This window comes from Penicillium cataractarum (assembly GCF_028827025.1).
Source record: "Penicillium cataractarum strain IBT 29864 chromosome Unknown utg000004l, whole genome shotgun sequence".
Classification (NCBI taxonomy): domain Eukaryota; kingdom Fungi; phylum Ascomycota; class Eurotiomycetes; order Eurotiales; family Aspergillaceae; genus Penicillium; species Penicillium cataractarum.
Window position 1 is genome coordinate 3,406,744 of NW_026622740.1, and position 16,139 is coordinate 3,422,882.

Sequence of the window (16,139 nt, forward strand, 5' to 3'; positions counted from 1 at the left end):
TCATCGTCCTGGATTACGCGGCTCCCACTGAATCGGCTCAAAGTTGGAATTCCGGAAATGAGCCTGGTTGTATGGCGAGCTGAATCTTGTCAATCGCCAAATTCTTAGTGGAAAACGTATTTTCAGCTAAGATAAAATACTCACTTCTTGAAAGGCGTACTCAAGAGCAGCGAATGACTCAAGTTGGGCTGCATGACCAGCGGATTCAACCGGATTTGCAGCCCATCTGATGACTGACTCGGTAGTGCAATCATCAGGGGTGGTGCGACAGATGGCCTGGTAGGCATTGAGGAAGGAACAGGAATCGGCAGAATCGGTGGAAGGCTCTGCGTGGGGGACTGATACATCATCTCCTGTGCGGACGAGACACGGAACGGACTCGCTGCGGCAGGGGAGACGGAGGCCATAGGGGACATGGGAGAGCCTGCTCCGAACACAGAGTCTGCCGTCAAGTTGGGAATGGACATCAAGTGCGAGTCGAGGTCCAATGGGAGAGCACTCTGGTCCCATGGTGAATAGTTGGATGACATCGCGTATTGGTAATTCACCACAGGGCTGATGTGTACGGTCTGATCAGCAGGATAGAGGAGGTCATAGTGGCCCCTAGATGCGTGGTTAGATATTCGAAAGCTTGGAGAAGATAGAAGACACCCACGGTCGGTACAGCAGACTGATAGTTATACCGCTAGGCCGGCTCGGCGAGAGCTGGTCCCGCGTTAATACGTCGGCCTCGCCTCGGTCGAGGCGGAGAACCTCGACTCCGAATCCAGCTCCCTCGATGACTACATCCACCAGGGCCTGCAGTCCAACTTCGTCGATCTCAGTCCGGACAGTTTCTATGTGGGTGGCACAGTACTGCTCTAGCGGCAAAGACAGGAAACTATGGTAGCTGAGAGGATTGAGCTTCATCCATGCGCTGGTCAAAAGCTGATTTGCTGTCAGTGTGGAGAAAGCGATAAGACAAATTACCTAAACCTACCCTAAAATAGGTGAGCACGGCATTCGATTTATACTCCTCATTAAAGGCATTGACCAGGAAAGCTTCATTCCGCTCGCCATTCTGGATGGCTGCGAAGGTTCGCTCAAATATATCTGCGGTAGCGTCCACGAAGACCCCGTACAGCTGTTCCGGCTGACCAACTTGATCCAGAAGCAAGCTAAGAGACTTGATCCGGATCAGCTCATGCCGCAAGTGTGTGGGATCCCGGAGAGTAAAAAGAGATTCAAAATATCCAAAGGCCACTGCTGAATAGAATTAGAGGACTACCCCATTCCCAAATGGCGGTGGAGCACACACCCCTCCAACCGCAGTTCCCATCGCTCTTCATAATGCGGTTCATAGGATAGGTAACAGCAAGTATCTAGTTAAAGAGTCAGAGTCGACAGGGTCTGTGTAGCGGTAAGCTGTGGAACGGCATTTACACTGGCCTTGGTAGCAAGAGTGGGATCTGCGTTAGCATAGCCTAGCGCAATTCTGTTACTGTACTCAACTGCTTAGTTAACACCAGAGGGTCCTGGGGGATGAGTGGGTCAGCTCGCATCTTTATTGATGATCACGGTTCCCTTACATGCAAATCGGGCTCAAAGTCAACGGACAACTTCTGGAAGCGCTCCATCTTGTCGGGAGAGAGCGCATCCATATTAGCAGAGTTACACATATTAGAACAAACAGGTACAGGGGCAGTTGATATTGAGAGGTCTCGCAGGGGAAGGAGAGACGGGGCAAGAGCGTCTCAGTAAAGGTTGGCAAACTTCTACCTTTACAGAGAGGATGAAGATAGAAATGCTTCCAGGATTTTGCTATGAACATGGCCTACAACCGTGAGAGAAGGGTTTGGGGGTTTGGGTATGAATGAATTTTTGATGAAGAGTCCAGATCCTGGGTAATAGTTGGTGGCGATGAAGATCCCCAAATATTCACAGAAAGGGGCATGGCGCGCAACCTCCATTATGAAAGAAACCAGGAGGGGAATTGTGTCAGCACGGCGGACCTGCTCAGTGGTTAAGTTAGCGCATTTAACGGCTGCATAATACGCCATAGATAGCTTTGGCAGTGGGTCCGGTAATGGAAGCATCAGCCCTCTACGAGGGGCTCGAGCGGCGCCCCAACGATACGTCGGGAATTCACTCCGAGTGCGGACGGGGATCCAAATAGAAACGAGACCCGATACTGGCTACTAGCTATCAATTCTTCAGAAGAGCATTTAAAAAAAATGAAATTACAATTGCTCTCTATCCATCCACGTAGTGAGATTAAAAGGTCGGTCCACCAAGGAACCACACAATCTCTCTGGTTGTTCAACACCCTGCCGAAGGACAGCGTTGGTGAAATGATGACCAACCGATGACCAACCCCGCTACAGCACGAAAGGCTCTCAGTTTACCCCAATTCTAACATATCTTCAATGAAGATAACTGTAAACGGCTGGTTTGCACTAAAATATCTCAAATTTGTTCATACTATTTATTGCTTTGCACACGAGCTTTCCAGTCGTGGATATGACAGATCAAATCTTCAACAGACTTCAACCAACCAGTGCGCCCTTTCGCCGGTGATAGGCCAACCGCAATCACTCCTGGACTCACAAACGAATGGATTAGCCTCTAAGGCCAAAGAGCATGTACCGTTAGTGGGTTTTGTTAAGAAGAGGTTTGGATGCGAAGACAATGCGCGAACGTAGGCAGCAAAAATTGATTATTGGAGACTCAAGGTTTTGAATGACCCCTGATCGGGTGGGCGATTTATATCCTCCGTGAATACGAACTATCCGCCGTAGAAAAAGCAATATTGAACAATACATCTTATCAGCGGCGAGCAAGTCTGATTCCTCAACCAAGAATCACACCTTCCCTCAACTTTTATAATTCTACTACAATATAATGAATGTTGGTATCCATATCAGATGTGTGTAAATGACACAATTCTTGAGGGATGAATTGTGCTATGTGAACGCGTCCTTGAAACGAACGAAACTCATTGCGGTCTCCCGCCGTTGAGGTAACGCGGCCGAGGCGAGTCGGTCTGTTGACCCTGTGGATGGCACCCACCGAAAATTTGGCGTTGACATTCCAGCCCTCGCAAAATAGCGGGCGTATTGAATAATAACAAATAACAAATGTAGAATTCCGCAGGAGGAGATTACAACCTTAATGATTCGGCGCGTGCTTTGATCTTCGTTAGTTAAATATAGTTAGTTCAGGCTGTTTTTGTATGTACTATCGGATGATACCGAACGAAAGCGTCCGTACGTACCATTGAACTACCCTCAGCGAACTGGAAGGATTGCTTAACCGGGTCCATCACTTAGATCAAAACAATCCTTTCCTAATTGAATGCTCCATACACTGTCATCCTTGTCCGACCAAGAATTGTCGGAGCAGTAGAACGGTTCTGCGCTGGACCTTTTTGGGTTAGTAGAGTGGGGCCGGCCGCAGACGTTGCCTCGCCACAATTCTACATGATCAAGGTGCGGAGAAAGGTACTGTAATTAAGCTACTTCAGACGCCAAAAACAATCCAAGCTAGGCATTCTCAACTTTTCGCGTATTTATTGCCAAGCAGTTCGTCTGCTGAAGACTGGGAGAATTCAGTGGAACTGGCCCAAGAGCCTAGATGAAGTTGTCCCAAGTAATTAATGTCCGGGCCTTTTTCGCAACCAATCACATGATTTCTGATAAACCAGATTTTCAGAATAATGCTGTCACATTGCATCAGCTAGCCAATAAGAAGCTCTTGCAGTCGGGACTTTCCTTAAGCTGTCAGACATACCCTCCTCAATGTTCTTCCTTCATCAAAAGAGAAATGCAATTGTTCAATCAAGCTTCATACCGGGCGTGGCCTCCGCAACTTCTCCAATCAAAGATCAAATACATATTATACTTATGCCCAAGACTGGGCGATACAGTTGTTATAGTTGTGTCTAGCCAACTGATAGCTGAAACTCATTGGTGTTTAATCCCAGCCAACATAATTGTGCTCTCCGAATTTCCTTTGCTCTATCACTGATTCACTAGCGAGTAATAAACCAGAGGAGTGTGTGTGATAGCGAGTGAAGAAGCTACCAGGCGAACGACTCCAGGCATAGACCCAGGAATGTAAATTCGCAAAGTGAGAGACGACGGACTTCATATCTCTAGAGGTTAATGTCAGGAAACAAAAATGGCGGACATCTAAATATTGTCGATGACCTGTGCGTTTGTCGCACGCTGGAGCTCGCTATCTGTATGGCCAAACGGCGAACAGTACCTGCTAATACCTTCACCTGAGATGTCGGCAGCAGTTATCTACTGCTGAATGGTTTGGTTTGTCGCAGGTGAAAAGATAACCTTGCTGTTAGCAGATATGGCCATTGATTGTATGGCCTCACTCCAATGTACAAGTCATACCCTAACATCACGTGCTGTATTCGAATAACGATCAGATCTGGTTTAGCTCATGGCTAGCCACTTTAGGGTTAGCTCCTTGTGAGAAAAGGTTTACGTGAGCCAGCCCGCCTCCAGGGCGATTTCGAAAAAAAATTTCCGTTCTTCATTTTCCTGTTCCTCGGGGGTTCCCGTAGACCCTGAACTCCACGTGACCGATGCTTAAGGCAGTAAGGTGCGGGGTTCCACCAAAAGCACCACAAACCACCGTTTAACTTGCATCTCGTTAAACGATCCTGGTGAAAACCGTTAAATGATGAAATTTGCCTAGATAAACGTACCTGTATTTGCTCGGCTGTTGACGGTCAACGGCTAAATATTACGTCTAATTTTATCAAACTAACCGCCCCATCAACTTATGCTCTAGGCTGTTTACTTTTGCTCAGCTGGCAATATTCAATTTTCCTCTTAGTGTTCAACGGTCAACAAACGGGCTATTTGAGGTCAATTCTAAGTCCTGCAGCTTATTTGCCCGCTCTGTAGTTTAAAGGCTGTTGATATAGATAGTCATACATTTTTTGTTATCATAATTACACAATATGCCAGCAACTATGCTCAAATAACGGTGTTCAAATCGTGACTTTTTTTCAACGGCCAAAACCGCGGGTTATTAAGGGAGATTATGGATACAGCATCACCATTGTCGCCAGACTTGCAGGAATCAACTGTGATTGTTCGACATGACGGCGATTCAAAACATCAACAGTCATCAAGAATCCATGAGTAAGGTAAGTTCAGCATTCCCGGATATCGTTATTCATAGTGCGGTGAAACTTCGTGTAGAGATTCTATAGGTTTTAGCCTTCTGAAGATTTTGATAGAACTCGCCGAGTCTGGCCGGTGAAAGTTGATTCAAGAACGATCTCATTTAAGTTACAAGTTGAAAATAATTTTACTAATAGTATAAGATATTGTAACATGTACTGGAATTCCCTTACTTGCCGATATCCGTATAATTCGCAATATTTACTCCTACGCCCCCTCACGGTCTGAACGGCTTCATTTTAAGCAGTAGATGCCTTACAGCATACTGTGCCGAAAATTGCTCTCGATGTCTCGCGCCCATCAACGTCAGAGGCGGACATCGTGCGCAACCTGATCGAGATCGACCGGGATCCCCGCATCTACCTTGTGGCGCCGGGCCGATAACAAGCCTTTTATTGCCGATAAAGCCGCTAATCAGCAGCACCTCACCCCGCAAGAGGAGCAAGCGCTAGTAGAGTACGTGTTACGGTTGTCGGACAACGGCTATCCGTTTCCGGTCAAGTTTCTTGGATCGCTCGCTCTAGTCATCGTGCGCCAATGATCCTCGATTTTCCAAATCACAGATTCCGGCCTTGAGATCCGGCCTCCGGAAAAGAATTGGCCGCAGGGTTTTTACCTGCGCCACCCGCAGTTAAAAGCGCTACGGCTGCGAGCGATCGATTGGAAGCGATATGGCTGGCAGATTGAAGACAAATTCAGACACTGGTTTACCATCATTGGCTGAGAGCTGGCCGATCTGGCCATTCTCCCGAAGAATCTTATAATATGGGCGAGACAGGAGTCCTTTTCAGCGTTCTCAACTCTGTTAGAGTGCTCGTCAGCAAGGATGATATGAGAAAGGATTGAGGGACTACGGTGAAGCGGACGCTAGTCACGGCGATTGAATGTATCTCCGCCGATGGTCGGTTCCTACATCCTCTCATTATCTGGCCGGCTGCCACCCATCGCAGTTTGTGGACCACTCACGCCACCCCCGGATGGCATTTTGCGTGCTCCAATCCAGGCTAAACTCAGTCTATACTGGGTAGAACATGTGTTCGATCCGCCAGACTCGAGACCGAGCGGGCGGTCGGCCACGACTCTTAATCTGCGACGATTTCGGCACCCACGAGTCTCCGGAGGTCATGGAATTCTGCTTTGCGAACCGCATCATCCTATGTCGTCTCCTTTCTCATACGTCTCACAATCTGCAGCCGTGCGATGTGGGTGTCTTTAGTCCCCTGAAGACGGCATACCGGGTACAGGTCGAGCTGGCATATCGAGCGGGGGTGAGTACCGTTGGCAAGCCACACTTCACGTATCTTTATGATCGTGCCGAAAAGAGGCATTTACACCCCGCAATAAGTTAGTCATGTCGCTTGTCGTGCAAGAGAGGAGTTGCCCGTATTCTTCCTTCCTGTCACATTATCAGAAATGGCAGAGCGAAAAGCGAAGCCGCTTTCCGAATGGTCTGGGACGAAGAGCTCCACTCTCTTATACGGCCACATCCATTCGGAACACCTATTCCCATTAGAAAATTTCAAAATCGATTATCTCAACTAACACCCATTAAATCAACTAGACATAGCGATTTTTACATACGTTAATCCTGTGACCAATCTCCCTGCACCCACTACACCTAGGCGGGGCCCTAGTAGGTGGTGGATTTACCTGACTACGCAATTCGCCCTGCGTATGCGAAACTACCCCATCAGCTTCTACCGGCTGATTTAGCTGCTCAATAAGCTGTAGGCCCTCTTCGACAGTCAAACCCTCTTCGCAGGGTATCTTCTTATGCGACCTATTACGCCTTTTGACGATCTTCTGATTAGCTGCGCGTAGATTGGCGTTCTCTTGCGTGAGTAATGCAGCGCCTTGTAAGGATAGATAGCTACCCTTGATGATCTGATCTACCACAGTTTTGATTGGTCTCGGAGGGCTATGCGACCGCCGGTCTAGTAGAGTCTCTAATAGAGAAGCTTGCTTGAATAGCTGAGTGACAGCTTTAGGCGTTTTTGGTGTGAATTGGCTAGAACTGCTCCTTGGCCGGCTTGGTGGTGGTGACGGATTTCGTAGAGAGATATTAAGCTTATGTAGCAGTCTCTCGGCATTTAATGGTACCAAACCACTAGCTGCAAAGCTGTTTTGAATAGCAGGATTGGCTGATTGGAAGGCTTCTAGCCGCGCGCGTTGTTAGTCTTCTAAGAAATCGAACTTATCGATATGTTTATATCCTCTACGCGCAAGATCGCTTGCTAAGCGACTGTACGCGCGCTTAAGCACTGCAAAACAGCCAACATCCAGTGACTGTAGTAGATGCGATAAATGCGCAGGCATACAAAGAGGTATAATATCGTGTTCTGCGCATATTCGGTCGAATTGGGGCGTAAGGTGGCTGCCATGACCGTCAAGAATTAATAGCCGAAACCGACCTTGTACGCGCTAATTCGTGTGTGGGATAAAGTGCTTTTCTAGCCAGCGTAGGCCAATCTCATCGGTAGTCCAGCCGTTATCTGAGACCACAAATCGCCAATCTCGTGGTAGATTATTGAACCAACCAGCGATTGCAACTTTGCCTTTAAAAATCACACATGGCGGTAGCGAATAGCCATCTGCCCAGATTGCTTCGATCGCAGTAACCCATTCACGATTTCCTGGTTGTAAAAGAGATCTCCGACCGTAGTATTCAGCGCGTGTAAATACCTTCTGCGAAGATATAAGGCCCATGGCAAAGCCTGTCTCGTCAAAGTTGTAGCTATGCTCCGGTTGTATACCGTTCTCTTCGATAACCCGCTGTACGGTCGCAAACCACGCGGATTTAGGGTCTTCATTTATGACGCGCTGGTAATCGTAACGCGTCGAGGAGCGTGTACGAAGCTCATCACAACGGCTAGTAAAGGATGATGCCCAATTAACGCCAACGGTTAATGGTGGGGTTGATCCACGCGCTGCAAGAAGGATATTGGCCATTTCTCGTACAGTAGAGGGCCTAGACGCTGCTCTACCCGAATCCATAGAGAGGATCCGTTGAACAAGCGAATCCTCTTCTTAGGGTCAATTAATGGCCATTTGGGCGCTAATCAACGCGTGCTGTTCTCCCACTCGCGCGAGCAGCGAGACTTGGGTAGGGTATATCGTATAGCTTCGCTGCTGCGCGAAGAGATTTTATGCGGTCATCTTTTATATCGAAAAGGGCCAAAAGGATTCTGCCATTCTGGTTGGCCGATTTTTTCGAAGATTCAGTGCAAATTGGTGGCATAGTAGGTGGTTGAAGTTGGTATGTAGGTAGGAAGACGCGATTTTCGGTGGGGTGTGCCGCTCGGCCGTGAATTGCGTTAATTGCTGTGCGAATAGCAAAAGCTGCTGTGTCCGTAGCAATTCCCCGAACCTACGTCCGCAGTTGGAGTTTTGCTCTTGGTTTGATAACCACCGTTCGTTCTGCATCTAATACCTGCAGTAGGCCCTCAATAGCAATAGCATAAATTTCCTGGACTACCCGTTAAAATTTCGTCGTCGTACCGGCCCTAAATCTGCTAGAAAGGTTTCTCATCACCCTCGAGATTGATAGAACTATATCAAATTACACTATACAATCGGCTCGTAAGAACGATAAGTGACATATTGGGCATGTGTTATGCTCGGCCAAGACCCATGCTTCGAGACATCGATCGTGGAATACATGGTGACATGGAAGCGGATGAATTAACTGTCTTCCAGAAATCACATTGAGACAAATTGTACTATGAACACCGGTAAGTTCGATGCTGCAGACCCTCCTGGTATCACATATAATTTACCAGTTGAATACCTCTTGTTCTCTTACGTTATCTCTCTTTGTTTGTAAGGATTTCCACCAAAGCGTAAGTGGCTGTTTGGGTGCTGCATGGTCAAAAGTTTTCAATTTCCGAGACTCGCATTCACTGGCAGGAAGTCGGCAGGTAGCGCATATTTCAGACGGTACGGCAATGCACAAGAAATAGACATTGTAGAAGGTTCTATTATTAAGTAAAAATTAGCCCTTTGATGCAGTGTAATCTGAGGAAATGATTATATTTACAAAATTATAAGGGCAACAACACATAGAACAATACCGTATAACACCAGAGGCTGATCGATATCACTATCATCGCGGCCTTTTTCGTTCATGATTAATCTTCCTTGCTCTAGCCGCATGTTTCAAGGACTAATTTCTCCGTATATACTACGATAGGGTTGTCAGGTGACATGATTATTCGGCCGAAAAAAAGTTCATCTGGATCGACTGTGTGAGAATACGTTCCATGCCGCCCTTCCCGGTAATTGATTATGACCGAACATGACTCAACACCTCCCGGTGGCGTATCGCAACATGTGATGTTCTAGTCTAAAACACCTGTGATCACTTCTAGCCTATAGGATGCGAGAAGGCTTACGATCTAGCCTTGCCCTTTGGCCCACCCACCGCTTTACAGCGGGAAGCGCTGTGGGTGTGACCGAAGGGCACGGATATTACTTTAGGTATGGCCGTCAAATCGCGCGCTTGGTGGTAAAGGCAACACCTAGTCCGTGATCGTGTTATCGGCCCATTTTTATGTCTTCGGTACGGCGTAGACCACTCTTCCGTAGGTCTAGGCGGGTCTAGATTCTTTAAAGCCTGACCAGTTACCCATTACGAGCGGAAGGCAGTTCTGGTGACCCCACAAAGCCCTCTTGGAGCGGGTGACACACGTAAGCGGTCAAGCACTCTTGACTCGGGTATGTCATAGTAGCGTATTCTGTCGGAGCAAGCTAAGACACTAATGGCTAGTAATCCTAGTAGTTGAATGAGATCGAGGATAGAGCCAAGCGGAACCAATTTTGGATGCAAAGGTTGATTGACTGAAGAAAGAACGAATATCATGGGGCGGGTTGAAATACCCCATGAGTGGCTTAAGGTACACGGTGTAATGTACGACAACCGTAATGCCAATAATACCTAATTACTATACAAAACGCAAAGGAAAGTGGGTCACTCAGTATAACCCCCTGTCTAGGCGGTAAGTTACCGCTCCAATGTCTCGACATATTCCGCTCACGCGTGATCGATCTACAGTAGTGTACATTCTTTATTTGGTATGAAATCATAGCAACAGTTCTCCCAGAATCGACAATTAGCCTGAAGTCTTTATATGAAATTCGCAACCATTGTGATGTACAACGGCTATTGTGTGTAGCTAATTGCTAATTTCGTAGGCTTCTCACTGAAGCAGCTATCAGCTGTTCTGAAATAAAGGTCTGAAACATTCAGTTCGATAGAAGCAATCCCCGGTGCAGAGGACCGTACCTCCAAAAGCGAATCACTACGTACAAGTCTAAAATAACTCTGCGTAATAGAAATGGTGTGACAGCCCAACACATTATATTCTGGGAACAATACCATACGGCTGCGGGTGGTTCCTGCGGTCGGTTACTTTTTAAGGGCCGGAGGCATCTCTTGCATTTAACTCCGCGCAGGACGGACGAAGCCCAGTGGAATCTGAGTTTCATTACCACTTACCTCTCCAACATCGTCTCGTCCTTGAGGAATTCCACCATAATGCCTTCTGCAATTCAACAACTTCCTAAAGCTTGGCTAATAGGAAGTGGTTTTGAGCCTTTGGTGGCTGCCTTCTATCTCATCGACGAGGCTGATCTATCTGGGGCGCAAATTCGCGTCTTAGACAAAAATTCTCAGATCAAAGCCGCCGACGCCAGCGGGAATTGTAATCTCGTGGGTGATAGGTTATTCAGCGAAGACTCTCCTTCCCTTTGTCAGGATCGCTGTCTGCATGACCTTCTCTCGAAAATGAAAGGCCATTTATGGAAAGATTATCACAAGTTATCCAGGTATCTCGAAAGACAAGATGTACTCATACAACATGACCCGGCGTACCCGACACAAATCCTTAACAAAGCACATAGTCGATCGGAGAATCAGAGCCAGAACTCTTTTGGCTCTTATCTTAAACCTGGAGATCGAAAGATGATCATCGTCTTCATGCTACAACAGGAGTCTAATTATTCAGGTGAGACTATTGAAAACGTGTTCGATGATTCCTTCTTCGGTTCGGATATTTGGGAGCTATTTTCCTCGAAGTAAGTCATCTTGGGCGTGGTGAGCGTCTTTGGGAGACTTTTCCGACGGGTTATAACCAAAAAAAAGTTTCGGGCTTCGACGAGAACACAGTGCAATGGAATTTCATCGGCACCTTTGCGAGTACTTTGATCACGTACAGCACAGTAACATCCAAACAGCCAGTCCACTACAGCTCGCCTCAGAGCCCTCTATTTATCGAACGCTTCAAGGGTTGTTAAGGGAACAAGGGGTAGTCTTTTCTACTGGCTTATCGGTACTTGATTTAAGTTTCAGTCCAGACACGGAGCCACGCACCGTCTGTGGAATCGAAGCCTCAGAGAATGGCAAACCTGTCTTGCTGCCAGTTGCAAAATATGACATCGTTTTCGTCAAGCTTGGTTCGCCGATCTCCGGTTCAATATGCGGAAGCAGTGGACTTCCGCCGTCAAGAATTCCGGCAGACGCAGAAACCCTACTCAACTGCGACTGGTCTCTTTGGTTCCGATTAGCAAAGGCATCTTCTAAATTCGGCAACCCATCCGCTTTTTGCACGCATATTTCCGAATCGCTACTCGAAACATTCACGGTCCTGATCCCACCGCTAGAATATAAGCTGATCTGTGAGCAAGTGAATCACAGTCAGGGCCATGATGGGCATTTGATATCGGTCGCTTGCAGTAACTGGTCAATAAAACTCGTTTTCCCGCAATCGCAATCACAACCTGACACATCTCAAGAAGAAGATACATGTGCTCTGATCGGATATGCCCTTACGCCAAAAGAGAATGGGAATCTGGTCAAAAAGCCTATGTGTGCTTGCAGTGGTGATGAAATTCTTGCGGAGCTGCTCTGGCAACTTAATATACCATTTGATGACATCGTCGAAAAAGTTACTGTGAATTCTCGTCTGCTGCCTTTAGGCTTGTCGCCCCTGCTGACACGCAGCGATGAAGACCGGCCAAGCTTCATTCCGGCTAACACGACAAACATCGCTCTGATCGGTCAGTATGTTGAGATTGATGGAGAGTCAACACTTAGTTTGGAGTACGGCGTACGCAGTGCTGAGCTAGCAGTACAACGCCTGCTGAACCTGGACATCAGTCTTCCTAAAGTAAAGAGATCGACCGTGGTGGCGAGATATGGTAATTGCCCCAGGAAAGATTACATTCAATGATAATCTTTGGCGATTCGATTACTTAGGATAGCAGGAGTAGCGCACAACGTTCCATTGTTGTTTAAGTCGGGATACTCGTCCTCTGGAGGTACTGAAGTAAACTCTGAATCTAATTGGAAGGGCTATGATGAAAAAACAGTCTATAACTCGAATCAGCTGGCAATGAAAAAGCGGGCAATGCGAACGACCAGACTCGACCGGGGAGAAGCTAGAAAGAGCCTGTGTCGAGTGGGAGGAGCAGGAATTTGGTTTGCCCGTCACGGAAAATTTATGTACCTGATGTACGACGTGATCCAGCTTCGAATCATTTCTTGGCAATAATCTCCTCATAAAATGGTCTCACTAGAGTTCGGTAACGCGCGATATTAAGTCCCTTAGTACCGTACAGCTACAAGATGCAGCCAGGGAACTCGCAGCTGGCCAATCCATAAATGACCCTATTGTTCGACGGCTACTAAAGAATATCACAGCTATCGGCATTCACGTGCCGGGTCATTCTTTCAGAAACTGCAAATACCTGCTGAGATCCGAGGACTGATTATTCGCGAAGGTATGCCTGCATTCTGGCTGACCATCAATTCTGCCGACCTCCAACATCCACTGGTCCTCATCCTTGCGGGGGCGCTCGACTCTGGTGGTGACTACGATTCGTGAAACAGTTGCTGATAAATTGAAGAATAGCTATTTTTTAATTGGACTCCGCCAGAGTCGACATCAATGCTCGGGATACTCAGGGTCGGGCCCCTCTTTGGCGTGTGATTGAGAGCTCCGGCAATGATGTAGCACATATCATTCTGCAGAAGTCGAACGTAGACTTCTCAAGCGATCAGAGTTCGATAAACCATTGGCAACTGCAATTAGAAGAGGGTGTGGAAGCATTGTGAAGCATATGCTACGTCATCCTAACTTCTCTATCCCGGACGTTCATAAAGCTTCAATTTCTCCAATGTGGGAAGCATGCCGTTCAGGGAACGCAAACATAGTCACTGAGCTCCTGTGCTGGAATGTGATTAATGTCAATCAAGCGGGCCCTACGGGAACCAGTCCGCTTCAGGTGGCTATCGTTGGGCAGCATGAATCAATCGTTCGACTGCTCTTAGGTCAGGGCGACCGTGTAGCAGTCAACCACCTAGGGCCTCAGAAGTGGTCAGCACTCACCTTCGCTGCTGCCGCTGGGCATCGTGAAATTGTTAGTTTGCTACTAAGCCATCCTCATATAGATCCCAGCCACATCGACGACCTCGGAAGGCGCCCATTGTGGTGGGCCATCCACGGAAACCACTTGGAGGTGATGCAGTTGTTGTGCAGTGACCTTCGTATCCAGAAGAGCCATAAGCTGAGAGAACTTCGTAATCTCCAGCTGTAAAGATGACCAGCCAGCAGTGGCGAAGACATTCATATTTTCTACCACCAATCAAGTCAGACTACGTGAAGGGAGCCATTGTCAATTGTGGGTACGATCAATTAGTAAACTATTCCTCGTTTTGTAGAGTTTGTATCAACTATATTTGCTATAGTTACAGTACCATTGTAGTTTCTTCTACTGTACAGTTTCGGTGGATTGCAGAACAGGTCGAACCCCGAGCACTGTATGTACTTCTCGTGCCTAATCAACAATCAAAATTCATAGACCGGTCCCAGATGATAGCAAGCTTTGTCAATACACGCTTCTTGATTCAAATACAGTACAGTAAACTCCCGTTTTCGGCACTCCCAGGTTAGGCACACATTTTTATTAGGCACCAAAATCTGTTAGATAGACCCACTTCTTAGAGTTTTCCCATATATAAGAGGCCAACCGGCACACCTTTTTGTCTGGCACACAAAATTCTCTTCAATTTTTGCTTAGTCATATAAACCGACTAATCAGAATGCAGGATTTTTCCCCTTCCAACCCTTCCACCCCTTCTTCGGTCGCTCTTTCAGCTAAACTAGCTATACCAAAACAACCCAACAAAGGCATATCCGATGCTCAGAAAAAAGCATTACGTATCTATGCATCGGAGACACGCCCTAAACCTACTTAGAGAGAATACGCTAAGTGGTTTTCATCTCAATTTAATCGTCATATCAACCGTGCGACCGTCTCCAAGATTCTTTCATCCAAATACGAGTACCTTAATACTAGTTTAGCTAGTTAGAATAAACGCCCGTTAGCATCTCGGTAGCCTCTATTAGATAAGGCCCTATATATCTAGCAGCAGCGTCACGAGAATACCGGTTTTCCTATAATAGGCCCATTAATTCAGAGCAAAGCCGTCGAATATTGGAAGAAAATACCCTAGTATAAAGATCTCGACCCACCACTTTTCTCTAAAGGGTGGCTATCACGGTTCAAACAGCGCCATTCGATCCGATATCATACCTCCTATAGCGAATCTGTATCGGTTCCGGCTTCGATATATTCCGACATAGAAGCTATTCGGGCTATCTGCGACTAATATTAGCTAAACGATATCTATAATATAGATAAAATAGGTCTATTCTGGCGTCGAATGCTAAATAGGGGTCTATCGAGTAAGGGTAGTCCTAGTTATAAAAAAGACAAGACTAGGATTACTCTCGCAGTAACGACCAATACTACTAGTTCAGATCGAATACCTCTATAGTTAATAGGCACTACGAAGATACCTCATGCTCTACGAAAACTTAATATCCTAGCACTTAGATATATCTAGCGATAGAACAAGAACGTATAGATACGCGGTAATGTTATACAAGAATAGTTCCGCTCATTTTATAGGTATATTAGCACACAAAGACGAGTCGTGCTATTACTCGATAACTTTAGTGCGCATCTCTCTACGCTTAAATATACGCTACCGCCGTCTAATATTAAAGTCGTTTTTTTACCACCAAACGCGACCTCGATTTACCAGCCATTAGACCAGGGTATCATCAGAAACCTTAAGCACCATTATCGGAAGAAATAGTTAATATAGATAGTGTCAGCCTGAGTATATGGGGGGTATACGGTCCCTGAACGACGACCTATAGTTATATATCTAGATAAAGCCAGAATACTGTGCTTAAGTACGTTTTTAGCCTAATAGTATAATAACCCACTTTTCTGGCCAACAGATAGTTAATATAATAGACCGCGGCGTCGATCCTACGCAGAGAATAAGCCTCTATTACACACTATATTAGATTACCTAGGCTTAGAGACGTGACGTTCTAGATAAGACTATTTAGAAGTGCTTTATTAAGAGCACGCTTATTAGTCCTAGCACTAATAAGATAAATACGTCTCCGTCTAAGGACCTTCAACTAGGTGATTTATACGCAGAGGTAACCGACCGGCTTCCTAGTATAGAGGTTATAGTATTAGATAAATTTCTAGACCCTCTAGGAGAAAACATCGACGTAGAAGAGCCTAATTTATCTGATATTATCGTTCATTTTTCAGAAGAAAATACAGGTAGGGATAATAGGGTTCAGGATAGCGAGAACGACCAGGACGAATATATATTCGGACCACCGCTAGATATCCTCTCGCGTGTTGAAGCTATTAAATATATACATAAAGCTCTTCAATTTGCCCAGCACCAAGAGGGAATTACTAAGAGAGATCTACGTGATATAGAGAGGATCGCTCATCTTTTTTCTCGATTCGAGATCAATGGGAGGAAGCAGAGAAGGGTGGATAACTACTTTAGACCAAAAACAGACTAGTTCTTACTAGATGAGGTTTAGCGCGATATTAGTGGCACACTTTCATTAGGCA

The 16,139-nt window shown here is 46.4% G+C and overlaps 3 protein-coding genes across 3 annotated transcripts; 1 reads left to right on the forward strand and 2 right to left on the reverse strand.

Moving 5' to 3' along the window:
• On the reverse strand, positions 1-1,640 carry N7496_005715 (OTU family ubiquitin thioesterase; the record flags this gene model as incomplete). The annotated part of the gene is made up of 6 exons (XM_056698644.1): positions 1-79; positions 145-603; positions 656-927; positions 980-1,245; positions 1,298-1,361; positions 1,569-1,640. The coding sequence occupies 6 exons, from the start codon at positions 1,638-1,640 to the stop codon at positions 1-3; spliced, it is 1,212 nt and encodes a 403-aa protein (XP_056557169.1).
• Positions 1,641-11,145: 9,505 nt separating this feature from the next.
• On the forward strand, positions 11,146-12,412 carry N7496_005716 (uncharacterized protein; the record flags this gene model as incomplete). Its single annotated transcript, XM_056698645.1, has 2 exons — positions 11,146-11,258; positions 11,533-12,412. The coding sequence occupies 2 exons, from the start codon at positions 11,146-11,148 to the stop codon at positions 12,410-12,412; spliced, it is 993 nt and encodes a 330-aa protein (XP_056557170.1).
• Positions 12,413-13,613: 1,201 nt separating this feature from the next.
• N7496_005717 (uncharacterized protein) lies at positions 13,614-13,811 on the reverse strand (the record flags this gene model as incomplete). Its single annotated transcript, XM_056698646.1, has 1 exon — positions 13,614-13,811. One exon carries the CDS (start codon positions 13,809-13,811, stop codon positions 13,614-13,616), a length of 198 nt encoding a protein of 65 aa, XP_056557171.1.
• Positions 13,812-16,139: the final 2,328 nt, after the last annotated feature.